This window comes from Pimephales promelas, chromosome 13 (genome assembly GCF_988280905.1).
Source record: "Pimephales promelas chromosome 13, fPimPro1.hap1.1, whole genome shotgun sequence".
Classification (NCBI taxonomy): Eukaryota; Metazoa; Chordata; class Actinopteri; order Cypriniformes; family Leuciscidae; genus Pimephales; species Pimephales promelas.
In genome coordinates this window covers 30,660,889-30,687,987 of record NC_142781.1, presented here as the reverse complement: position 1 = coordinate 30,687,987, position 27,099 = coordinate 30,660,889, and the positions used below count along the sequence as shown (strand labels likewise).

Sequence of the window (27,099 nt, the reverse complement as noted above, 5' to 3'; positions counted from 1 at the left end):
TCACACAAAAATGAAAATTCTGTCACTCACCCTCAAGTTGTTCCAAACCTGTATGAGTCTCTTTTTGTCTGTTGAACACACAAGAAGATATTTCAAAGAATGTTGGTAGCCAAACAGTTGACGGCACCCACTGACTTCCAAAGTAGGAAGAAAATACTATTGAAGTCAATGGGGACCAAAAACTGTACGGTTACCAGCATTCTTTAAAATAGCTTATTTTCTGTTGTGTTAAAATAACCTTAGTTATGAACTATCCCTTTAAAACTCGAATTCATAAACATCTTATTTCTTTTCTTTTCATGTTAAATCTGCATAAATATGCACATATGTTTGCATGAAATTAAATAATAATCAGAAGTCGAGCTGTCTGTAGAAACTCCTGGACCGAACATCTGCGCACATGCACTGTTTGAACCGTTGCATCATGGGTCTGTCCGCAGGTGGTGGCCCTGGGAGAGGTGGCTGATGGGACGGTGGTCACAGTGATGGCTGGGAATGATGAGAATTATTCAGCTGAGCTCAGGAACGCCTCAGGAGTTATGAAAAACCAGGTGGCCCGCTTCAACGACCTGCGCTTTGTGGGCCGAAGCGGAAGAGGTCAGTCCACTTTTTGAGAAAAGTTTAGATGGTTTTCGGATTGTTGAAATGATTTAAATCCCTTATCATGCAGGTTTACATTAGAAATGTATTTATATCAAGGGTGGTTTGAAAATCAGAAATGAGCTTAACTGTCACTCAAAAATTTGGCCACACCTTTTTTTTTTTGTGATCACCGCTTTCATGTTTGAGTATTATGGAGTCCTTGAATGGGGACATGGTGATGGAAAAAAGTAAAAGATGGAAAATTAATAAGACTCTTACAAAATGTTTGTGTTTCCCCAAGAAACTTTGGTGTTCTTTGCGAGTGAACACAAACATTTGGCGAGCAAACGCATAGTTTCTCAAGGGAACACAAAACATTTGCAAGGGAACGCGAAAGCATTGCTAAATCATTTTTCCTCCCATCTCTTATTTATATATATATATATATACTGTATATATTAGGGCTGTGCAAAAATTAATTGCGATTAATCGCATCCAAAATAAAAGTCTGTGTTTACATAATATATTTGTGTGTGCTGTATATAATATTTTGTATATATAAATACCTATGCATGCATTTATATTTAAGAATTATTTGTGCTTAAATTCTATATATATATATATATATATATATATATATATAAAAATACATAATCTATATTTTATAAATATAAATATTTTTATATATCAATAACACATTTTCTTAAATATATACATGCATGTGTGTGTATTTATATATGCAAAATAATTATATACAGCACTCACAAATATATTATGTAAACACAGACTTTTATTTTGGATGCGATTAATTAATTTTTGCACAGCCCTTATATATATATATATATATATATGTGTGTGTGTGTATATATTTTTTTCCACCATGTCCCTTTTGGGGGTCTGTAGAATATCGGTTGCTATTAAATCATGAAATAACCAATGCTAGAATCATGTATGGTAAGCAAATCATCCTTTTAAACCGTATTAAAGGTATTCACATGGATCCTTCACTGTTTGGCTCAACTTATTCAATTTTGTAATTCATTTTTAAAAATTCAAATGCAGTCAAAGCACTCCCCTAGCTAGCTAAGACTTATATCAGTAAAATAATGCACTCTAAAAATACTTTAATGAGTCTCAAATTTACAATTACAGTACACAATTGATATGTAGGACCAATTTATATTTAGCTACAGAAGTATTATACTGTAACTTTTACATCATAAGGTTTTGAACATCACGAGAAACGTAATTTCAAGCTTGTCCAAACAATGCACTTTCTACAAGTTTGCTCCTGTTTACACAGGCTTACCAAATGATATTCCAGATTATATTATCACGCCATGCGTTTTTCTATTAAGCTTGATCATTTTGTGTTTATCTACACTTGCACAATGTCATGTGGAGAAATCCTCCAGGGAGATTTGGTAACAGAGACACGCGGTCAAACAGGGACACATGACATTCTTAGAATAATTATAGTCAATCTGCGTACTGAGCTATCAGTTACGAGCCAACACCGTTGTGAAACCACATCACCACATTGGCGGTAAGAATGCACTCATTAAATTACAGGTCTGTGAATTAAGGTTTCTCATACCATCGACGGCAACTTACTGTAGGTGCCTGCGTCGCGGCCTTTTGAGTGTTTCTTAAAGGGATAGTTCACCCACAAATGAAAATTCTCTCAGTATTTACTCACCCTCATGTTGTTCCAACCCCATAAGACTTTCATTCATCTTCGGAACATGAATTAAGATATTTTCGATTAAATCTGAGAGCTGGATTACTCCTCCATACTAGTCCATAGGCTTCTTGAGGGATTGAAACTTGCCAGCCTCAAAGTTATTAAAGACATCGTTAAAATAGTCCAAGTGACTACAGTGGCTCAATCTTAACATTATCAAGCGACGAGAATACTTTTTGTTCGCAAAAACAAACATAAATAACAACTTTATTTCAACTATTCACTTTCTTCTCTTTGCACCTTTAGTCAGTTAAACTAGTGTAATTGCGTATGATCTGTTGTTGTACGTCACACGCATCGCACACATGACCAGCGTCGGCCAATAGTGAGCCTACGTGTGACGTAGCCCTACGCTATCACACTATGTTAACTGACTAGAGGCTCATAGAGAAAGAAGTGAATAGTTGAAATATCGTCGTTATTTATGTTTGTTTTTTCGCACAAAGTGTTTTCGTCACTTGATAAACTTAAAATTGAGCCACTGTAGTCACTTGGACTATTTTAACGATGTCTTTTTTTGAAGGAACTTTTCGAGGGCGTTTTTGAATGAACTTTTCGAAGTTCGAACTTTTTTAACGAACTTTTCAAGGCTGGCAAGTTTCAATCCCTCAAGAAGCCTATGGACAAGTATGGAGGAGTGATCCAGCTCTCAGATTTCATCAAAAATATCTTAATTCATGTTCCGAAGATGAACGAAGGCCTTACGGGGGTGGAACAACATGAGGGTGAGTAAATACTGATAGAATTTCATTTGTGGGTGAACTATCCCTTTAAGGGTAAAGCGTTAAATTCTGTGCTTTTAGAATCACTGCGTGAAATTGTAAAAATAATGATTCTTAAAAAAGCCTATCATTTTCTTCATTGGGAAATAACGATAATTTATTAACCTTTAAAGATAGTATTACCGTGAGCTATGAGGTTGTTAATCAATAGTATTTGTTTCAGGTTTTTTTTAAATCATGGTGAAGCCATGATGCTGTACAGAAAATTCCACCAATCAGAGTCGCCACCAGCAAAAATCGCCAAAACAGCTCTTTAGCTCCGCCCACTCCTATGAAGCTCTGCAATGACGTCATTTAATCTCGAGTCTGCATACTGCATATTCATAAATGCAAACTGTGCATTAAACAAATATATTGTTTTCATATGTATAATCAACATTTTTAAATGAGTAGTTTCATATTTTTCTATCATTTTTAATTCATGCTGTTCACCGTTTTTTCATTTATGAAAGCCGTTAAGTTTAACGATCTTTTCAAATATAGTTTTGCTTCAAAATCGTAGTTCGCAATATTATCATTCATTCACCTCATGTTTCTTGGCTTAAAACGCTTTAACCAAGAGAAATAAATAATAATAAAAAAATATGACACTGAAAAAGATAGCCACGCCCCCAAACGTACACCATTGGCTTAGTCAAATTGAAGTTCTATATTTAGACAGACTAAACTGCAAATAACTTGTCTCTGCGTGGGGGAAAGTGAAGAATTAAACATTCACTAAATATAGTTTAAAAAAAAAATTGTACACTCCATTAAAAGATTAAATGGAAATATTTGGATTCCTTGATTCCCAGATTTTTGACACGTTATTTTATTTTTGATTTATTCGATTCCAGGGCACGATGACATATTATAATGCCGCCATGTTATAATTATTTTTTACATTTTGAGAGCCATTTGGTCGTATTTAATTCTATTTTATGATCACAAGTCTTATGAATTCACTGTCAGCAGATCTGTGCTGCTGTGTGGTGCTGAGATTCCACGCGTCTTGCCAGCTGTTTCCCATCGTTGCCAAAGTATTCCACCCACTACTTCCTGTCTCCCCAGCAAACCAGGGGCATTCATGAGTAGGAACCATTGGAGCGTCATGTTAATCCCTTGTTCCCCTGTATTAAACCACCAGAGAGCACAAATTGTCTGGAAACAGTGTTTAGGGAAGTGAGCTGTCTAGATTGCCGATGCCGCAGTTTAGCGTCGCACGATTTCCCAGCAGCCCACTGTCCTGTTCATGTTCAGAGAGCTAGACAAAGTCATTCAAATCTTGATAAAGTCAAGGAGCTCAGCAGTCTTGCTTTGACACTGAGTTACAGCCATTCAATGTTTCTGTGTTTGCACAGGGAAGAGCTTCACCCTGACGATTACAGTATTCACAAACCCACCGCAAGTGGCCACTTACCACAGAGCCATTAAGGTCACGGTGGACGGACCGCGGGAGCCCAGGAGTGAGTACACCTTATATTACATACGGCTGTGACTAACCACATCCACGAGGCCTGTCATCACGTCCACCTCTCTGTCGGGCCGCAATCGCACCTCATCAAAGGCTTGCGGTCACTCGTGCATGTGCTAGTGATTGATTTATTTATTTTCTGATTTCTGCCTCAATCGGGTTTGTCGTGAAATCATTGCCGAAGAAATTCTCTCTGGGTAGACAGATTGATGGCTTTAATTTAGCTTTGAACAGACTGGAGACTTGGTTTCAGGATTGCTTTTACTATTGGGAAATACATATATAGTATATATATATATATCTAATGAAGTCAGCATTAGTCATGGAAGGGATTGTGGCACTTTTTCATATTTTCTGTTTAACGTACAAATATAGTTGTACTTATGTTTAAATAAGTACCACAAACCCTTCCATGACTAATGCTGAATTCATTGGATATATATACTTTAATTTCTGAGAGAAATGGGATATTCAGTGGAATAATTGAATGCTTTTGCTAAGTTGTGAAACAGAGGAAAAAGATCACGTAGCGTGTGCACTCCAATTCATGAACGAATCACTAGATTTGGTTCTTTTCAATGAATCAGTTCAGGCAATTGGTGAATCATTTTTGATCAAACACCGGAGTCATTGGATTGAATCAGTCAGACAACTCACTAACTTACTGAACTGCAGATTATTGTGGCATGGTTCCACGTTACTTAGCATTAATAACATGCATAATTACAAGCAACTTACCCAAAACCAAACTCTAACCCTAACCGTAACTCTATTGTAAGTGCATGTTGTTAATTAATATTACTCAGGACTATTTGAGTTAGTACAGTGTACCGTAAATATCCCCTTAAAATCGAGTGTCTTTTAGAAAGGTTTGTGAAACTGAGATGAGTCCATTCTGACTAGTTGTTTATATGTTTAGGGCTGTCAAACGATTAATCGCGATAAATCGCATCCAAAATAAAAGTTTGTGTTTACATAATATATGTGGGTGCACTGTGTATAATTATTTTATATATATATAAATACACACACATGCTTGTATATATTTAAGAAATATTTTCATGTATATAATGTATATAGATTTATACATAATTTATATTATATATAAATATAAATATTTTATATATAAATATTTTTTTTCTTAAATATACATGCATGTGTGTGTATATGTGTGTATATATATATATATATATATATATATATATACAAAATAAACACAAACTTTTATTTTGGATGTGATTAATCACGATTAATCGTTTGACAGCCCTAATAAAGATTATATTATATTTTATTATATTTTATTTTATTTTATTTTATTTGATATATTATATTATATTTAATTTTATTTATTATATTTTATTATATTATATTATATTATATTATAAAATAATATTTATTATGATGAATGATAATAAATATGAATAAATATTTAATAAATATTTTCTATGATTAATACATATTTTAATAAGTTTTATTTTTTTTATGTTTTATTTTTATTATATAATTCTTTTTTCTCTCTCCAAGATAAAACTCCTGTGGGAAACACTGCAACGAATTGTGCACCAACAAAATAAACAGTTCATTTTGACTCTAGAGAATTGCGACTTTTGCGAGTTGTTTCTGGTAGCCGGCTGGTCTGTCGGCGTTATCTTAATCAGCTGTCGGTCTCGGCATTAGGTTAGTGTCTGCACAGAGGTTCTGCCGCGGTAACATTGTGCTTGCATCAGCTTGTTTTAATGGCACTTATAAAACAGCAAAGAAAAAAAATCTACTACATCTGTCAGTGCCAACTGGTCTGGCAAGCAGCTGTTTTACTTTATTATGAAAAATATATACTTTCGTCTTGGCTTAGAAATCAAGCCTATCACATCCCTAACAACATTTCTGCCTCTCTTTTTCTCTCTGACTTTCAGACTATTCTCAATGAACACATATGGTACTGGTATTTAGAGGCTGTATATGGTCTTGATTCTTCATTGTATTACAATGGCCTCTAGCAACTGCAGGCCTCGTCTTTGATGTTGAAGACTTCCTCTATTTCTGCCTTATCTATAAGTGAACTTTCTTGCAGGCTTGCAGGCCGTGTTATTGTGCATAGGAACAGATGAAAGGCTCTTTTACGGGTGGCTTTTTGTGTAGCGCTGCTGATCTGATATTAGAAAGCTCCTGTCTCGGCTTACAATATGCTGTCAGATTGCGATTAAGAATACCACGTCTCTGATAGACCGAAAGATTTCACATTCCTCAATTTTAGTGCATATGTTGCACAGTATTGCCTGTATACTGCTTATTATTATGTGTTGAAGAAGTATGTGAAACAGTATGCAGTGTTAAAAGGATAGTTCCCCCAAAAATGGAAATTCTGCCCTTCCTTAATATTTTTTATTTTCTTGGCATGTTAAAAATTGTAGTTTGTTCATTCATCACACTAAAATGGAAATTAAAGTGTAAAGCATTGTGGAATTCAGTAATAAATGCAGTGTGTCATTGTTGTATACTGATATAGCGTACTAACATACTATTGCTTTTGCTGCACTATATAGTACGTATATTGTGCATAATATGCAGATTTTCTGTATGCATAAATACATTTATCAGAACAGTCAATGCTGTGTGCAATATTGTGTCCCAACTTGACCTTTCCTTTCCAGCCACAATTGTTAAAATACATTTTATTATTATTACTATTATTATTATCAATGTTGAAAACAGTTGTGCTGCTTAATATTTTTGTGGAAACCGTCATACATTCCAGTCAGGATTCTTTGAAATAGATAGTTCAAAAGAATATATATATAAATATATACATTTTCAGGTAATAATAAAGTCTTTACTGTCACTTTTGATCAATTAAATGTTCACTTGATGAAAAAAAGTATTCTGTTTTTTAAACAGAAAAGTATTTGTCCTTTAATTTATGTCATGCCAGTTTTATTTAACTTATATAGTTATGCATTTTAACTCTTATTGAATGTATAATTGACAGCAACTGGTAACTGGACACCACTTGCCTGGTGAACATCAGGTCGTGTGACTAACACAGAGAGCTACATGTAACTTTTGCACTTCTTTTTTTTCCCCAAAATTGGGTAATATGGCATATTTTTCTGAAGTGTGGCAGGTAGTACAAGGCACGTCCGAATCCAATGATTGTGAAAGAATCTTCCATCTGATGTGTTTTTGAAGGCAGCATAGCTGTATCCTTCACTGCCTTTGATATCCCACAATCCTGTGTGTCCCATTCCATGGCAGCTTAGCTAAAAAATAAATATGGTCGCCTGAAAATTGCGGTTGGTGGTCAGTTTGTGTGTGAATGTACAATTTTTACCTACTTTTCCCACTTTTGATGTCAATTATAGTGATAAATTACAATAGTTTTGTGAGGTGCCTTCAAGCGCAAACACTACGGCTGTGTTCGAAATCGTCCCCTATACCCTCATTCACTATTCCCTACATTACTCCACTAATATAGTCCACTTGAAGAAGTGAATGAAAACGAGTGAGTGAATTCAGACACTGACTGCATTGCATAATTTGTGCCTACAGTTTAATAATCATTTGAAACTTATAGCAAAATACCAGCTCCAGTAGTAATGAAAAGATGGAATGGAAACTAGCATGCATAAACCTTAATTAAACAATCTTAAAGGATTAGTTCACTTTTGAAAAAACTTTTGCTGATAATTTACTCACCCCCATGTCATCCAAGATGTCCATGTCTTTCTTTCCTCAGTCGAAAAGAAATTTAGGTTTTTGATGAAAACATTCCAGGATTTTTCTCCATATAATGGACTTCAATGGGAACCAAACGGTTCAAGGTCCAAAAGACAGTTAATAACTGTTTCAGATGCAGCTTCAAATGTCTTTAAACGATATCAGACGATGAATAAGGGTCTTATCATGCGAAACGATCGGTTATTTCAAAACTTATTCCAAAAATGTAACTTTTCTAAGGACAAATGCTAGCCTTGCTATATTCTGTGAGGCGCGTTTGCAACGTCACGTATTACGTAATTACGTTCAAAAGGTCACAGGCGACGTAGCCAGAAGTACAGAGTCAGAGTGTTTACAAGTTGAACGCATAGGTTGAACGTGCAAACTAGCTCAAACACCGTTTACAAAAAAAGGAATTAAAAGGAAAAACAACGATGTCGGACGATTTTGATTCTGTACTTCCGGCTACGTCGCCCGTGACCTTTTGAACGTAATTACGTAATACGTGACGTTGCAAACGCGCCTCAGAGAATATAGCAAGGCTAGCATTTGTCCTTAGAAAAGTTACATTTTTGGAATAAGCTTTGAAATAACCGATCGTTTCGCATGATAAGACCCTTATTCATCGCCTGGTGTCGTTTAAAGACATTTGAAGCTGCATCTGTAACTGTTATTAACACTATCTTTTGGACCTTGAACCATCCGGTTCCCAATGAAGTCCATTATATGGAGAAAAATCCTGGAATGTTTTCATCAAAAACCTTAATTTCTTTTCGACTGAGGAAAGAAAGACATGGACATCTTGGATGACATGGGGGTGAGTAAATTATCAGCAAAAGTTTTTTCAAAAGTGAACTAATCCTTTAAGTTATAATCAAATAAAAAGGAATTTATACTTGTATGATATTACACTATAGCCACATTGGACCAACGGTTTGGAAAATGGATGGAGGGATGATTCAGCTGTGGGCACCATCTTTTGGTGAGACGTTGGAATTCATTCGACACGTACCTGTATATTCACACGGTATTCTCTAGCTGTTGAGATTTGTTGTATACTTGTTATTGCGGTGCATTGTGGGATGGCATGAGTGCACTTGATAACGTCCACCAAGTTTTTGGACACCGCTACAAATGGCTGTCCCCTCAAATAGTGCCCTATTTAGGGTTAGGGTGTGATTGCGGACACAGCCTACATGTCAAGTCATTGCCTGATAAGGCAACGAGGCACTTTCGGATGAGCTTTCAGATGCAGCCATTAAATACCAAAGTATCAAAGTCTTGAAACATCTACTGTACAAGAACTTTGGTGTTTGGAAATATCCTGAACACTTAGTGCTATAAAAAGAGAGAGCAGTCATGCAACACATACATCTACGGCATCAACTAACAGAGACAAGGAAACAAATGAACCAAGAAATAAATGCGCAAAGAATTGGTCAAACATCACCTGCGCTCTGAGCATGTGCAGACGTCCATGCGTTCGCTACGAGGTAATCACATATGCCCTCTTAATAATTTCACATTTCGCACTGATTTTATCGACGGACGCCTCGTTTACACTTCTGCCTCATTAAACCTCAAATTGGCGTTAATGAGAAGGTAATTTGCGAAGAGGCCCGTCTCGAACGTTCAGACAATGCCCACAGTGTGCTGTCAGAGTGTCCTGATGGAACATCTCTATGTGTTTATGTTTTTTGAGAATCATAGAAATAACTGTAACATGTTTTTGTACATCAAATTATTATTATTTCAGTCAAAATATCCTCATTATGTCCAGCACAGGTGGCCGTAATGCTCGTTTGGGTCGTGTTTTTCCTCGTCCACCACACAGGTCTCATTCTGAGGCTGATATCCAGTACAGGAAGCGTATTAATGTGTTTGTGTATTTAATAGATCTTGATGGGTGCCATATGAACTGTGAATCAATAGGGCCAGGAAAGCGCTAGACAACGAGAGCGTTGAGTATTTCTCTGTGACAGACGTCTCTCAGTGGGTCTGCTTCTTGATTGGCTCACACATGGGGTTTTCTCTTAGCCAGACGTGCTCAGCTCAAGTCCATACACCTGTTTTTTATTCCAGTTGTATCATAACAGTGCATGCTGTCCTAACATTTGAATTGAATTATGGAGAGAGTGTTTTTTTTGTTATTTTAAAGGTTATTGGATTCAAACGTTTTTAAGTTGCAAGGTCAATGTTTCTTCATGTATTAATTTGCTGGACACCTTTGCCCTTTATATTATTCTTCCTTTATGTATTCTTCCAATACATTTTGTTTTTACATAAAATAACTAAAAAAAAAGTACAAAAAATGTTTATATATAATGTATATACACTACTGTTCAAAATTTTGGGGTTTGGTAAACATTTTTTTCATGATTTTGATGCTCACCAAAAATTCAGTAAAAACGGTAATATTTTACAGTAGTGATATTGTGAAATATTATAAGAATTTAAATAACTGTTTTCTATTTTAACATTTTTTAAAAGTCATTTATTCCTGTGATGCAAAGCTGAATTTTCAGCATCATTCCTCCAGTGTTCAGTGTCACATGATCCTTCAGAAATCATTATAATATGATGAATTGATCCTCAAGAAACATTTTTTATTATTATCATTTGGAAACACAGGACTCTGTATTTATCAGAATTTTATTTTAGGAATTTCTGATAAATAGAGAGATCTAAAGAACAGCATTTATTTGAAAAATATTTTCTAAAAGTCACTTTTGGTCCATTTAATATGTCCTTGCTGAATAAAAGTACTAATTTCTATGATTTTTAAAATATTTTTATATGATATATGATGTTTGAAAAATATTAATAAAAAAGTGATCCCAGTAAATAAGAAATGTACAGAAATGGCATGATTTCAGACTTGAAATCTGTGTGTTCCTCCAGGTAAAGAGGGATCAAATTAAAAACAGATTTTATTGGTTACTTCAAACTATGGCTTAATAATTCCAGCAATGCGTATATTTGCAATACATAGTGCTTTTCTATATCTTTCGCTATATGAAATGTTTGTTTTTTCGGAATCATGATGTTGATATTGTGAGTTACAGGCTTTAGAAGAAAATTTCTTGTCCAAATTTCTTGTCCATTTTTTTTTTTTTTTTTTTTTGAAAAAGGCAAAAATGCAGAAAGTTTTCTATGTTAGAGTTTGGAAAGAGTATAAATCATGATGGAAAGTCCTCGTTAAACATGGACACCCAAAATATGTGTGTTTTTCCTGGTAAACCCTACATTAAGGGGACAAAATGTGTGCAATATCCAAAATCCATGTCCTTGTGGGGACATTTTTGGTCCCCATGAGGAAAACAGCCTATAAATCATACTAAGGGATTTTTTTTTTTTAAATGTAAAAATGCAGAAAGTTTTTTGTGATTTAGTTTAGTGGGTTTAGGGTTTAGTGGTAGGGTTAGTGCAAGGTAATTAAATATACAGTTTGTACAGTTTAAAAATCATTATGTCTATGGAAAGTCCCCATAAAAAAGAAAACAATTCTTTTTTAATGTAAAAATGCAGAAAATTTTCTGTGAGAGTTGTGTTTAGGGGTAGGGGTAAAAGATAGAATACACAGTTTGTACAGTACAAATGTAATTACAGTACGTCTATGGAAAGTCCCCATACAACATGAAAACCCAACTTGTGTGTGTGTGGAGGGGGGGTTGTGTGTCTAATAGCACTCATTAAGCGTCATTTGATCTAATAGTCGGGGTGGAGTTGGTTAAACTAACATACCTGCACTGGGGGCCCAGTGTAATTATGGATTCAGTGTTAGACTGTCACTCTGTGTAACACCTATAGGAAGTGCTCTATGCTTTCTGTCTTTCCACAGCTCAATCCCAGCAGTCAAACTGTTAGAAGTCACAGAGACAGCAAGTAAATCTGCTCAAAATCCCCTTTCAAGCGAATTTGCTTGAAGCTAAAATCCCAAATCTGACACAAGTCTCATTGTTTTGACAATCTCACACATCACCAAGTTGAAAGGGGATAATAATTTATCCTTAGCAATAACAGCAGCTGATATTACAGCAAAAAAAGAAATCTCACGGCACTCCTTTCAAAACAGACCACACAAGACTGATAGACGTTATTTAAGCTCACAATGAATGCAAAAAGAAGTCGGTTTCACTTAGCAGAGGCGTCACTTTGGGGCGAGTTAAGTTTACAATGGGAACTGCTCACATAAACCCAACCAAAACAAGAGAGGAGAAGAAGAGAAAACCAGAACCGCAGGCTCGATCCGTTCAGACTGTGTGTGAGGGTGTGTGTGTGTTTGCGTCTGGTTGCTGCGTATATCAGTGCTGCATCATTAGAAGTCGAGAAATACTGATGGCGCCCTTTTCCGAGTCTCGCTGCTTTCATATCCGCATGGAGGTGATGAAGAAGTGTGCCTGCGGTTTGAAAAGGGCTGAGGGCCCTGTGTGTGTGTGTGTGTGTGTGTACCCCTTCCCTGCTTGGCGTTCCTCCTAAATGCTGAAATGTAAAGACCACACAGACACCTGGCAACACTCCACAACAGCCTGGCTTTTTCCTCCCGCTTTCCCTTTTCTCCTTCCCCTCTCTTTTTCTCGGATTTTCTTTTCCAGTTTATTCCGTTCTTCCGCTGACTTTCTCAAAAACCCTGTTGGTGACGGCCGGTGATGAATTTCCATAATTTCCGGGCTGCCTCGTCGTCCGGACGTCTATTCGATGTGAGATCCGTAAGATGTCTAAAACATTCCCTGTCGAACGTTTCGATGACGCTCCGCAGATGTTTTTTTAGTGAAATTTGCAATGGCCTCGCCCACAGGAATATTTTTTTTGGGAGAAGCGGCATCACGGACAGAGACAGACGGTGAAGATGTTTTGGGCCATTTTAGCCTTCTCTCAAATACGATTTTTTTATTTTATTTTGGACATTTTGAAACATTTCACTTGACACGGACAACACAAGAAAGTATGAAACAGAATTAAAATCTTTTGTAAAATCCATTATTTTAAATGGCATTATTTTCTAATCATATATACACACTCTAAAAAATGATGTGTTGGATTTACTTAAAATATGTACCATTTTTGCTTCATACTTTTTAAGTAATCCCAACTTGGAATCATTTTACTTAAAATTAACAATAAAATATGTATTTGTTATGTGTACTTAAATATTTGAGTTTTACGCAACATTCTTAAAAATATATATAATGTGATGCATGTATTTTTGTTGCGTGAACTCAAATATTGGAAAAGTTATGAATACTTTTTTGTGTGTATTTAATCTAATTACTTTTATAAGTAATGTTTGTTCAGCCAACGGATCGTTTTTTAGAGTGCTCTAACAGTCAAACGTTTTTTTAAATGTTTTTAAAAGAAGTCACTTATGCTCACCAAGGCTTCACCAATGTTTTATGTAAAGTTTGTAAGGCTAAGTTATAATGCTTCGGAATCTAATGAAGTATGAAATTTATAGCTTCGAGTAAAACATATTAAAACATATCACAATCAATTTAATTCAGACTCATAGCTAAAAACCTACTCACTACTATTACAGCATCTGGTGATCTATAAAACAGGATCTCAGTGCCTTATCACTAGGGGGCGATAGTGAAGCTTAATAAAGTGAGGAAAATACACTAGAAGAAAAGCGCTTGTAATGATGGTTGCATCCGAAATCACATTTTGAACAAGTAATTACTTAAAGACTGCTAAAAAAAAAGTATTTTCTATAGTATGAATGTAATTTGGTCCTTCCATGTGACCTACCAGCGTCAGTTGTGTTACTTCACTGCCATTCACAAATCCTCTCTCGTGGCCTCATGGGATAGTAAAGTGTCCATCGTACACACACTTCAGAATCTCACCGAAAGGTACAGGTACTTTTTGCCTATACTCTTTTAGTAATGTGAATTCAGACATACTTTATTTGTCACATTCAGTGTAGTATACTTTATAGTAGGGAAGTATGGGATTTCGGATGTAGTCGACATCGGTGATTCCAGAGGGAGGTGGTTTCATTGTAGGGGGTGTGGTTTGTGGTACTGCTCAATTATCATCAGTTCTTATTGGTGCTCAATTATTAGGTTGTTATAGAGGCCACTTTGTAGGCCAAAACGCGGAAGTGAGTTAGCATTTTAGCTCTCCCGGTTCCCTCGCTCTAAAGTCTATGGGTTTTTGAATGGGTTTTGCTAAATCGCTTGAAATAAGGTCTGTGGTGAACATGAATATTTTCACGTTTTGATCTATGACATAACACACCAGTTATAACCTGCTTGTTGTTTGCCTGCTTGTGTTTTTTTAAACTTATATAGGCTTTGGATTAACTTGTAAAGATTATCTTGATAGACAAAACGTGTAAGGGTCACAACTCTTTGTTGAACACAGATCTTATTTTTTTAGGATTTTCCAAAAGTCTATGGGGAAAACGCATAGCTTTTGGATCGAGGGAACCCATGCGCCGCTAACTTCCGAGTTGTCCTTCAAAGTGACGTCATCACTTCGGCACTCTATAATTATCAATGTGGAAAACAGTTTTTGCTGCTTAATATTTTTGTGGGAACTGATCTTTTTTTTCAGGATTCTTTGATGAATTATAAAGTTCAATGGACAGCATTTAGAAATCTTGTTAATTTAAACATTATAAAGTCTTTGTCCTTGCTAAATAAAAGTATTTTTTTTTTAAATCAAGACTTTTGAATGGTAGTTTATCACGGTTTATATATAATTTATATTTTATTCATTTTAATAAATTTAAGAAAAAAATGTTATATACATTATATTTATTTATTTACTAGACATTTGGCATTTTGATTGCATCTCCCTGCAAGTCACAGTTTAATTGACACTGACTGTGTCCTAAATTCATCAGTTCCTGTGTCCATTGCTCATTACCATCGGAATTCCTTATCGGATCATCAGTGTTTGTTTAGATTTCCTTGTCCAAACAGCCTTTCATGCTGTTCTTCGAAAAGTCCAAAAACCCTTGGATCATATATTTCACACTCATTTCATTATTTTTTTTTTTTTTTCGTCAATTGTTCTTGGATCAGTTGATGTGGCCATACAGACTCCCCTGTCATCAAAGGAAGCCTGAAAACAGGAATTACTCCATTATAATTCTCTTTGCTCTGTGATTCTCAACCTGAGATAAGATCTGTGTCAGCTGGAGACTGGGCCACATCCCACAGGGCCATTTAAACATCTGGAATGAATGTGTTAGCGCTTCCGCTCTGTGATTGGACAGGGAAGTGCTAGCTATCGAAAATCTCACTCCTATGGCTGGGGGATGACAGGAATTTTGGGGACTTTCCCTCCAGCAGTGATTTCATCTGGTTTCCTGGCTCTCTTAAATACATCTCCTCATACAGATGATGTCATGAAGCCCCAATTTCAGCAGGGGTGAGTTCTCAATACAATTTCGAAAAATTCTCCCAAAAAGTAGGCATTAATTATCAAATTAAAACAGCAACAAAAACACAAGAATACATGTATGTCAATAAATAGTTTTGCATTTGTATTCTTCATTGCTTTTCTGGATAATTTTGACATTATTATACCATTGATTTCATTTACACTCACATGTAGTGTTGTCAAGGTACCAACATTTCAGTAGTCGGTACCAAAACAAGTCATTTTTTTGCGGTTCTTTGTACCAATTTCGGTAAAAAACGAACTTATTTTTGTCCCCTTTTGTCTCGTCCCTTGGTTATCACTGTCAATCACCTCAGTTTCCAATTAAATACGGCTGTCACTTTGCAGTGTACTTAGCAGCATGAATAACTAAACTTGTATTCAGATTGCACAAGAAGAAGCCTCCTTTTGTCATCACTAAAGCACAAGCTCACTGAAATCTGCTGTCTTGTGAAAACCCCTGTTATAATAAAAAAGCTGTTTTAATTGTACAATGAATCTCTTATTTGCATTATTTACACTGCTCGTGTTTTTAAAGGGATTGTTCACTTTGAAATTAAGCTTTGGTATGTTTTAGCTTACCTCAAGGGCATCCAAGATGTAGGTGTCTTTGTTTAAACAGTATTATAATGGAGTCATATAAACCTGAGCCACCCACTGTTACGCAATGGATACAAAAGATAAGACAAGTTTATTTAATGGAGCGGTTGACAGCACAACTACAATTGAAAACCTTAGTTTTTGAAAGAAGATGGGGTCCTATTACTGACTTTTTGAAATAGGACATAAGCCTATGCCTTAAATTGTTTATGTTGTTGACTGTAAATAATGTATGAAGCCCAGACTCAGGACAATGTTCATGTTCTTTTTTTTTTTAGTTTCTTTGTATTTTTATTTTGTGTGTATACACAATAAAGTTAAATATATATATATATATATATATATATAATGGAGTCATATAATGGAGGTCTATGGTCACCACCTCAAAGAGCATGCACAGAGAAGTCCAAATTACACATGATTTAATGACTCGTAAATCATTGTACACATTGATGGTCTAAGACACGAAACAAGCCGTTCGTGTGAGAAAACGAACAGTATATCGTTTTTACCTCTTCCTGCGCATGCGCCGGAAAGTGCCGGAAGTGATCTCTCGCGCGTGTACGTCATTCATTGTTTACACAGAGATTTCTGAAGCTTTACCTTCCACTGTGAAGATCTAAACAATGAATGACGTACACGCACGAGAGATATGTGTATGTGCCGGCGCTTTCCGGCACAAAAAAACGCCAGCGTCCTCGGAGTATAATGGACGTGACTGTGGTTACAAGAGGTAAAAACGATATAAATACTGTTCGTTTTCTCACACAAACCGCTCGTTTCGTGTCTTAGGCCATCAATCTGTACTTACATTTATGAGTCATTAAATCATGTTTAATTTGGACTTCTCTGTGCATGCTCTTTGAGGTGGTGACCATAGACCTCCATTATATGACTAACAGACAAACGGTTTGACCTAAAAATATCAAAATTGAAAATACTGCGGAAAGAAAGACACCTACATCTTGGATGCCTTTGAGGTAAGCTAAAACATACCAAAAATTAATTTCAAAGTGAACTATCCCTTTAATTGGATTCTAACTTACTGACTAGCCCCTCTGATAGGCCATTGAGTTCAAGCGCTCAACAGAAATGATTGTGATTGGCCACAAGCGCTTGTAAAAACATGCCGTAATTAGAAACCTTTGACACTCAGAGAGCGTTAAAACGAACACAAACGAGAGCGGTAGCAGCAATTTGTTTTCCATCATGCATAACTAATGTCTCAAAATGTTATTTTTAAGCCTTTCCATTATTTTTTAGCATTCACATTTTTATAGATTTAGAAATAGAGAGAGGACAGGAAGTGATGCGAAGAAGAGGCAAAAAAGCAGGAAATGTTTGTTTTCGTCATGGCTTTTCCCATAATTGTGAGGGAGAGACCATTATTTAGTTATCAACTCTATTTGATCAGATGTTCTTCATTCAAAGCTGACTTCCAGTGTCGGCTACCCCGAGGCAACCTGTACAACAAATGTACTTGTGATCTCTTTAACACTCGTTCCTGGTTTTGTATTTTCTCCACACCATTGGGATTGAACCTAAAACCTTTGTGTTAGCAGCCCAGATTGTTAACCACTTGGCTGCCCCCACCCCCGAGAGATACTTCTTGGGCGAGCAAATGTAACCAGATACATTATCCAAACTAAGGTGGCTACATATTCTCCATGGACAGAATCAAAAACAAGCCACTTAACATTCCAGAACTCGCTGAAAATTCCCATTGTTTGCAAATCCAAATCCTTCTCTGGTGTACCCATTACCTGTATGTGGTCTTCTTGTAACTTCTGCACTGGTGATTTTTAAAAAATCGAAATATCACCCCTTGCAAATCTGTCTTCAGGGAGGCTTTGCAAGTACGGATGCCCATTGAACACTGGAAATTTACTGGTGATCAGAGTCCCCCCGTCTCTCCGAGCGCAGAACATTGCGTTTTATATCAATCTCTGTGAAATACAGCCGCACAAAGCACATCTTTGTCCATTTTATTTCCCCAGCAGGATTTATGTCAGGTCCACTGTCTGGATTCAGCTTGTCACAAGAAATTATAGCAGACAAATTGGCTTTGTGTGAAAAGGTATGGTTTGCTCAAATGCTGCACTTCCTGGGAGGTTGAGTTATGCTAGCTTTTAGCTTGTACATGTGTCACATTGCTTGCGAGTTCAAAGGCGGAGTGCAATGCAACAATGTCCTGAAGTTACACTCGGAGTCAAGCTAATGATTTTTCCATTAGCTGTAATGTTTTCATTGAGGTGAAATACTTTATTATTGTGTCTCTATGGTTTTTTGTGCTTCTACCGGAGACATGCGTGAAATTAAAGATGATGTGTGTAGTTTCTGCACCATTTGGGGAACCAAATGGAAATAATGGATGGTTTCAAACTGGTTTTTCAAACACTTTTTAAGCTTTAGTCTTTAAAAAAAAATGTTCTTACTTTATTTATGTGTGCTGTTTTATATACACTGCAAAAATATGATTTTTCTCTCTCAGTATTTGTGTCTTGTTTTCTATTACCAATTAGCCTGGGAAAACCCAGACAAATTTAGATTTGCTCTGAAAGTTAGTCTGGAATAGTTAGTCTCCTCAATCCGTCGAAATCGCAGCACCAATCAGAAACGTTGGGGCGGGCTTTACACGATGACGACAGCGCTGGGATTTTAAAGCAGATTTTGTAGCCTACGTTACAAAGATGGATGCCGCCGTCGAACATCACTCATTCGAATCGGCTATCGCGTCTGTTTTAAGCGATTTGAACGTTTCCTTTTTGTTAAAAAAACGAGCAAAGAACAACACTCCGAGTGTTTCTCCGCCGCTCTGCATACGTCATCTCCTTCATCGCTCTGATTGGTTTTAGGTCTATCCGCGACGTCCGTTGGTGACGCCCCTCTGGAAATGATTTGTCTGGCCTGAACTCAGTTACAACTGAGAATGGTCTGGTTTTAACCTTTAAATTTGTCTTAATTTCCTGTTTACACTTCTGGGCTTCGGGGTCTATACGACCCCAACAATTGATTGAGTAATTGTACAAAAAAATATACATTTTTAATCATACAAATAATATATCATTTTTTTTGTTTACTTCTCATCTATTCATTAATGCTGTGTTTTTGGAGATATAAAGTACTTTTGTATCCATATACCACACAATTCCTCAACTACACCATTAGCTTTAGCATTAGCATATGAAATATCATTTTTTTATGATACATTGCATTTATGCTCTAGTACTAGGCCTTCATTTCTGTGTAAAAAATTTCAGATTTATGCCGGATTTTTTATTTATTTATTTATTTTGACACATGAAGAAAATATATTTAGTTTTTTCACATTTCCCATTCATTTCAATGTGGGGTCATATTGACCTCGAAGACCAGAAGTGTAAACATTTTTTTTTTTTACATACCTTCAGAACAACTGAATCAAGCCCAGTTTTTTTTTTTTTTTTTGTATGTGTATAGATAAATAATGTAAGAAAAGTCACAAAATCTTATTCCACTGAGATGAAGGGAAGTAGATTAAGTAAAAGTCAATTGGGGTCGTATGGACCCCATGACCCGATTGAGAGCTACCCAGGCTAATTACAAATATCTAAATAATATTAAATCAAGATACATTTTAACTGAGAAAGACTTTTCCTGAAAATGTATTTAAATTAAGTGAATTTATGCTTAAAACAATGGGGAAAAACTGTAAATAGGACAAGACAAATAATCTTGTTTTCCCTTTGAAATAAATGTATTTTTCTTACCCCACTGACAGATGGTTTTGCTTGTTTTTATGCATGAACTCTACTCACTTAAAGTCATTTAGCTCCTCAAGCAAATGTATGTAAAAAAAATTAAGTTGCTGCCTTAAATTTTTAACTAAAATCAACTTGGATGTTTAAGTAATTTCAACTTGAATTACATTAAAAATGAATCTTGTATAACTTGAAAATTGCTTAGCTTATTTTGATGAGTTAAAGCAATGTAAAAACATATGACTTATTAATCATATAATATTTACAGTGTAAGACACAGTTGTCTTTGGATATTAAGATAGAAGAAACGATTTTAAGAACACACTTCATAGTTCATAGTTTATCGACATACTAAAGCACTTAAATGATTTAATAATGAAACTGTTCTGAGTGTGTTTGCTGCTGCTCTTTGTTCTCCTGGCACAGGTCGGTTAGTCGAGATATAGAGGTAGATCGCTCTTTCGGTGCCAACTGGAGCGCTGCCAACTCCAGCAGGAGTTTTTCTCTTTCTCCTGTTTGATATTTACTTTACGGCCTTCTCAGAAAAAAAAAAAAAAAAAACGGCTGCAGTCTGAGGGAGACACTGGACCATTTTAATGTGGAAAAAGGGGCTAGTTGTGTATTGGGCCGCGCTGCTGTCTTATCCCTCTTCTAATTTGCCGAGAATAGACTTAAGGCTATATGGACTCTTAAACGCTCCTGTTTTAGCTTTCCAGAAAGGTGCTGGCCTGTGTCATCATGCATCCTATACAGAGGAAGCACTTGCGGGCTTGTATTATGAGCGTTTCGTCTTGTAGGGGAAGGTTGAGTGTTTAATGTGTGCCAACAGAATGTTATTATATGCCAAGCATAGCACTTCATTGTCAAAGCCAAATCCCCACCCTGATGGGGCAGATTAATAGATGATATTTTAAGAACATGGAATATGTAATATTTGATTTTTTTTTTTTTAATGGAAATTAAATTAGATTCGGTTTGACTCCATATGGCAGAGTCACGGTAAATTGAGGCTTGAAAGACTCAAATGCCATGGGGCATAATGAAAGCTCTTATAAAGAGGGGAAATGGAACACCTGTCTCATAGTCAAACCTATGCCATACATATACATCATAGATTGGCTAACTTTTTCATGCTAGGAGATATAATCAAGAAGACCCACTGAAAACCTTTTCCTTTACATGCAATCTGCAAGCAATCACATCATAAGCTGATTGGCCTCTGCTGACCCTGCAGCCAATGAGATTGCTTGCTCAACATTTAAGTAGTCTGGTTCATTGTTTTCTGTATGCTATTCCTGCAGGGCGCTATCAGAGTTCCCCTGAAACCCTCCACCTCCCCCAGCTCCACCTGCCTAGATCTGCTATGGATTTATGTATGTCTATTTATGCAGCAGCATACTGTATCTTACATGCTCACATCAGCACGTCTGTGTATCTTTTAGCAGTAGCAAGTCCATACAGCAGCATACAAGGAGTAGTTCACTTTTAAAAACACTTTTGCTGATAATTTACTCACCCCCATGTCATCCAAGATGTCCATGTCTTTCTTTCTTCAGTCGAAAAGAAATTAAGGTTTTTGATGAAAACAAATTGAACAAATCTTTTTTCGAGTCATTTGGTTCATTCAACGAACAAAATTTGATTTGGAAAAAGATTCGTTCATTTTGATGAACAAGTTCAAACAGGAGAGTCACACAGATCAGAGCAAGGCGAGCATTTGAGCTTATAAAACATAAACTTTGTTTTTAACAACAATTTGTTTTAAATGGCCGATCGTTTCGCTTGATAAGACCCTTATTCATCGTCTGGAATCGTTTAAAGCCCTTTAAACAGTTTGGACTGAGAGTGTCTTATGGACCTTGAACCGTTTGGTTCCCATTGAAGTCCATTATATGGAGAAAAATGCTGGAATGTTTTCATCAAAAACCTTAATTTCTTTTCGACTGAAGAAAGAAAGACATGGGCATCTTGGATGACATGGGGGTCAGTAAATTATCAGTTTACTCTTTTAATCAACAACAGCAGTGTAGCAGATCTAGTCAGCCAAGACCAAATAGCATGCCAAAATTATTCAGAGAGTTGTCATGATTGAAATATTTCCCCTGAAATCTTCTCCATGAACTATCAGTTAATAGTTATACTAAGCAAACAACATTAATTCAAATATGTATATAATTGCTTACTATGCAGTGTCTAGGGTCTAGGTCTAATTCCATAAATAATATTACATTTTAAAATATTATATGCAAATAGGGCCAAAAAGAGCATTTTCTATCTCATAGGGTCCTATTATACACCCGGTGAAATGTAGCTGCAAGCGCGACGTAAGTGTATTTTGCTAGTTTCAGCCCGACGCAGTTATCATTTTCACGTCCTGCACCACATTGTTTAAATAGCAAATGCATTTGTGCCCATGGGCGTGCTGGCCTGAAAACGTGGTGTATTCAGGCGCATTGTTGGTGCGTTGCTATTTTGAGGCAACTGAAATAGACCAAGATAGACTCGAGAGTTTATGGCGCAATTTTTTATGTTATTTTTTTATTTAAAGAGCACATTAATAATAGAGGCTATAGGTGGGTCCACAACGTGCTCTGCTTATTACACACAGCAGCACACAAACTAGCCAAATATGAAAAATAAAAGTATTACAATGTAAAAGATTAATATTGCGTATATAAATATATGGTGGAATCCAGCTTTTTGCGCACAAGCAGATCTGTTTCTCTGCTTGCAAATCCCGCCATGTAAATGTCAAATCGGCCATGGCGCGAGTACAACTGGCTGGGAATGGGAAATTACACTCTGATTGGTTTATTGCATGTTACGCCAAAAACACACCCAATGCTCATTAAGAGAATAGAGACAACCCTTTTAGATCATGCGCCGACCATTTTTCCCATCGTTAAACTAGCAAAAGGGAATTAGGACACACCCTAAGTGCACTTGCGCTGTGAGCTTTAGACCATGCACTTACCATTAAAATAGGGTCCTTAGAGGCCCTGGTGCATAATTAAACAAATTGGACTTGTTATGATAATACATTAAATATTTTTGTTACATTTAGGGTTAATGCAAATGCAAATATGGTTAATTAATTTCTCAAATTATCTTTATCCATAGAATGTGAGTCATGTTCAAAAGAATCATTTGTTCGTAAATCAGAGTAGAGTTGTTTTTACATGCGACCCCTGTGGAGCAGAAGTGCGAGTAACTGTGCTGTAACATGCAAAACACTTGTAGTGTATCTTGTCAGAAATGTATAAATACAGGTTATTATGTGGTGGTCAGTTTTACTGATGGCAGTATATTGATTGCAGGGCACAGGCCGAAACTGGATGACTCTCCGAAGGCCGGACTGTTTTCCGACCGTCTCAGTGAACTCGAGCGTATCCGGCAGACCACCATGAGGGTTACCGTGCCAACACAAACACCACGGCCCTCGCTTAGCAGCCCCAACTCCTTCACACCTCAGGGCCAGACGCAGATCACAGGTATGAGATAGAAACACACTGCCTATTCTATTTTATTCTATTCTATTCTATTCTATTCTATTCTATTCTATTCAGAAAGATGCAGCTGACTCCACATTTAAACTGACACCAAAAACAATTACAGTATATCACTCTTATTTAGATGTTAATATTTGTATATATATATATATATATATATATATATATATTAGGGCTGCCAAATCATATGTTAATTAATTAATTACATATGCTAATTAATCATATATAACATAAAAGTATATATAACATACGAATATACTGTATACTCACACACAGACGTATATGTATGTGTGTGTGTGTCATCCCCACAGCCACAGGACAATTAGTTTTGAGAATGGATGAATGGATATAATATTTAATTATTTACATTTATGCATTTGACACATGCTTTTAACCAAGTCAACTTACATTCAAGGTATATGGGTTGCTAGCAGCATGCTTTATTGTTCGACCTATATATTATATAGGTTTTATAAAGGTATTATATATAGGTATACAGGACATATATATTTGTTTTTTATCTGTTTTTGTTTGTTTTAATTTTTTTTAAATGTCCTTGTAATTCATCAAATACCAAGTAATGTTAATTTACAGATGCACATATTTCTTAAGTTCCTGTTTTATTGGTATGATCTGCACACAAAACCGCATGACCCTTTGAGTCACCGCTAACCTGTCAGTCACAATTGTCGTTTGCTTTATTCGAATCATTACTTGCAGCAATTATATTTACTCACTCACCCAAGCATTTCAGCATGGTGTGTGTGTGTGTCACTGTCTCACAAGCTGAAATCGCACACTGCAACATGATGGACAAGTGGAAACCGAGTGTGGACAGCCTAGGGCAGAAGTTGTGTCACTGTGAGAGAACAGGATATCACCTGTCCTTAATTACTGCTCGGAGAGCGCATGTCCTGTACTCTGGGTCCTGTTACTGTACTGCGCCAAAGCCAAGGGACTCAATCCCAGACCAAATGCACTGTACCTTGTTGACTTTAGCAATTATATGCCTGCTTTTAAACTGATTCTTGGCATGACAGAGAACTTGAACTATGAGGCATGAAATATGTCCTCTCAGACAAACATTTGTGAATGTATTCATTTCAATAATTTACCCAGGGGATCACATTATATTTGTTAAATACACAAGGCATGGGACAGACAGACAAATATAAATAGATTTAAAATTGTGATTTTCAGTTTAATTAAATTAATGACAAGATGTACTGATTACTTAAAGGATTAGTTCACTAAAAATGAAAGTGATGTCATTATTTACTCACCCTCATGTCACTGTTTGTGAATAAAAGCTTAAATTAAATCTGTTCATCATATAAGGTGATCTAGTCTCTTCATAAAATTTGGACTAAACCACTCAACCCATATGGATTAGTTTTACGATTTCTTTATTAACTTTTTGCAGTGACAGAGTGTCAGTTGCATAGCTGAGGGACATCTCATTTAAAAGGATGGGGGACATAGCCCATTTGTGTTTTAAAAATGAACAAAAGTCTTGCGGGTTTGGAACGACATGAGGGTGAGTACCGGTAAATGATGACAAAAAATGTTCGTTTTTGTGCTATCCCTTTAATTGCAAATATCAGTGTTGGTGAGAACCCTCCCTAGGTGAAGATGAGTAAATCATTGAATAGATATTACAAAACTGACTTCAGAAGTCAAATTGTTTATTTCCATATCACTGAACATAAGCCTGTCAAAAAAATTACATGGACTTTGTCCTCACAATGGAAGTCAATGGGAACCGAAACTTTCTTTAAAATATCTTATTTTGTGTTCCACAGAAGTCATACAGGAATGACTACAGAATTATCATTTTTGGGTTAACTGTCCTTTTAATGTGACCTGTTCTCTGTTTGTACCTTTAGATCCACGCCAGGCTCAATCTTCCCCACCTTGGTCATACGACCAGACATACCCGTCGTACCTGAGTCCCATGGCCTCCCCGTCTGTGCACTCCACCACTCCGCTGTCGTCCAGCCGGGCCACAGGGCTGCCCTCCATCAGCGATGTGCCCAGACGCCTTCCAGGTAACCTCCAGCCTCAGACCCACAGCAGGTGCGCCCCCTACCCCTCGCGTCCAACACTGCAGTGGGCAGGGGGGTGGGCATGTGTGTTATGGTGATTTGGGGTTTGTGTGAATTAAGTACTTTTTGATTAAGCACCTTTCAAAGATATTTGGAAATTAAGGAGTGCATTTACTTAAAAATATAACATTTTTAAGTGATATTAATGACATTTTTTTTTTTGTCATTTTGAAAAAAAATCTGCATTTACCGCCTGCCATCAAAAAATTGGCTCAAAATTTTGCGAATGAGCCGCATTCAAGCCTCGTTTGCATAAGAAATAAGCATGTTTGTGCTGAAAAGAATTAGTGTAACTCTTGGCACAGCACTATTTCAATTAATTTTGAAATGAATATGCACCACCAAGCAGAACTGCCAAAATAGTTACTGTTTTCATACAGGTTTCCAGAAAACTGCAGGAAATTTTGAGCGAAATCAGTCTATCAATGTCTTATTTATTGTCTCCACGTGATATTTAAGTATTTTAGCATTAAAAAAATACACACTTTACCTTTAACTTTTTTTTAATAAAACATAATAGCACATATATATATATATATATATATATATGCTATTATAAAAATATAATAGCGTATATATATATGCTATTATAGTTTTTAGTTTTTATTAATATTTTGAACTAACTTTTGTTTTTATATTTTAATTTTATGTCATTTTTGCAATGTGCTTTTGTCATTTTTTTTTTGCACTTGGTTTCACAGTTATTGAAAAAGATTCAGTTTTTTGCACTGAAATTTACACAAAAGTGTTGCAAATGTTTTGAAAATTCACTCCTAGATTTGTTGGATGAAAGTTTAATCAGATTAATGAGAAACACACATGAACCTAAAAAAAACACACAAAAATTGCTCCATTTTGGTAGGGCTATTTTCTGAAATGATCATTTTTCTGCAATGGTCTGTCAATCATATTAAACAAATTATAGCTTTAAATTTCAAGTCATAATTCGTTAGAAACAAAATCTCAAATTCACTAGATTTTTATTAGGTAATGGTCCTGTAGATTCGTAAACGGAGCCAGTTTTAAAATTGGACGGCGCCATGAGTGTATTTTTAAAACTCGGGGGAAGGGGGGGGGAAAGGTTTCCTTAGCTCCTCTTTCCATGACTTTGATCCTGCGTAGTATATCGTTAATAACAGACCAAGACATAATAACAGGCCAGTGGCGGGCAAATAAAGCCGCTTTATAGCGCTACGCTTCCCAGAGAACCTTTGGGGAGTGGAAGGACACTCGGTTGCACCCCGTAAGATATTTGGCCTTGTGTGCCCGGCTACAACACACCCAGATAACCCTGGAAAGAATAAATGTAGACTGACAAGTTTCCATTTCCAAACACCTGTTTGAATCAGTGCCAGGTGAGGGTTTTCATTCTCTGTCATTTACCTCCACACTACACCCTCACCCATTCCTGAGAACCTGGATCGGCTTAAAGTGATTAAAGAAGAATCTCCCTCACCTGAGCGCTGGCTGGCAGGTTC

The 27,099-nt window shown here is 36.2% G+C and overlaps 1 protein-coding gene across 2 annotated transcripts in view; it reads left to right on the top strand.

Annotated features, from left to right (window-relative positions):
• runx2b (RUNX family transcription factor 2b) overlaps window positions 1-27,099 on the top strand; it is a 57,488-nt gene that overhangs the window by 23,935 nt on the left and 6,454 nt on the right. Inside the window, exons 5-9 of one of the 2 annotated variants that reach the window (XM_089118877.1) lie at window positions 441-597; window positions 4,449-4,553; window positions 21,309-21,380; window positions 23,325-23,498; window positions 25,403-25,564. In XM_089118877.1, the coding sequence (XP_088975003.1) occupies window positions 441-597; window positions 4,449-4,553; window positions 21,309-21,380; window positions 23,325-23,498; window positions 25,403-25,564 (670 nt within the window). The remainder of the gene's footprint in view (window positions 1-440; window positions 598-4,448; window positions 4,554-21,308; window positions 21,381-23,324; window positions 23,499-25,402; window positions 25,565-27,099) is intronic. The other variant, XM_089118878.1, reaches the window with a different exon arrangement.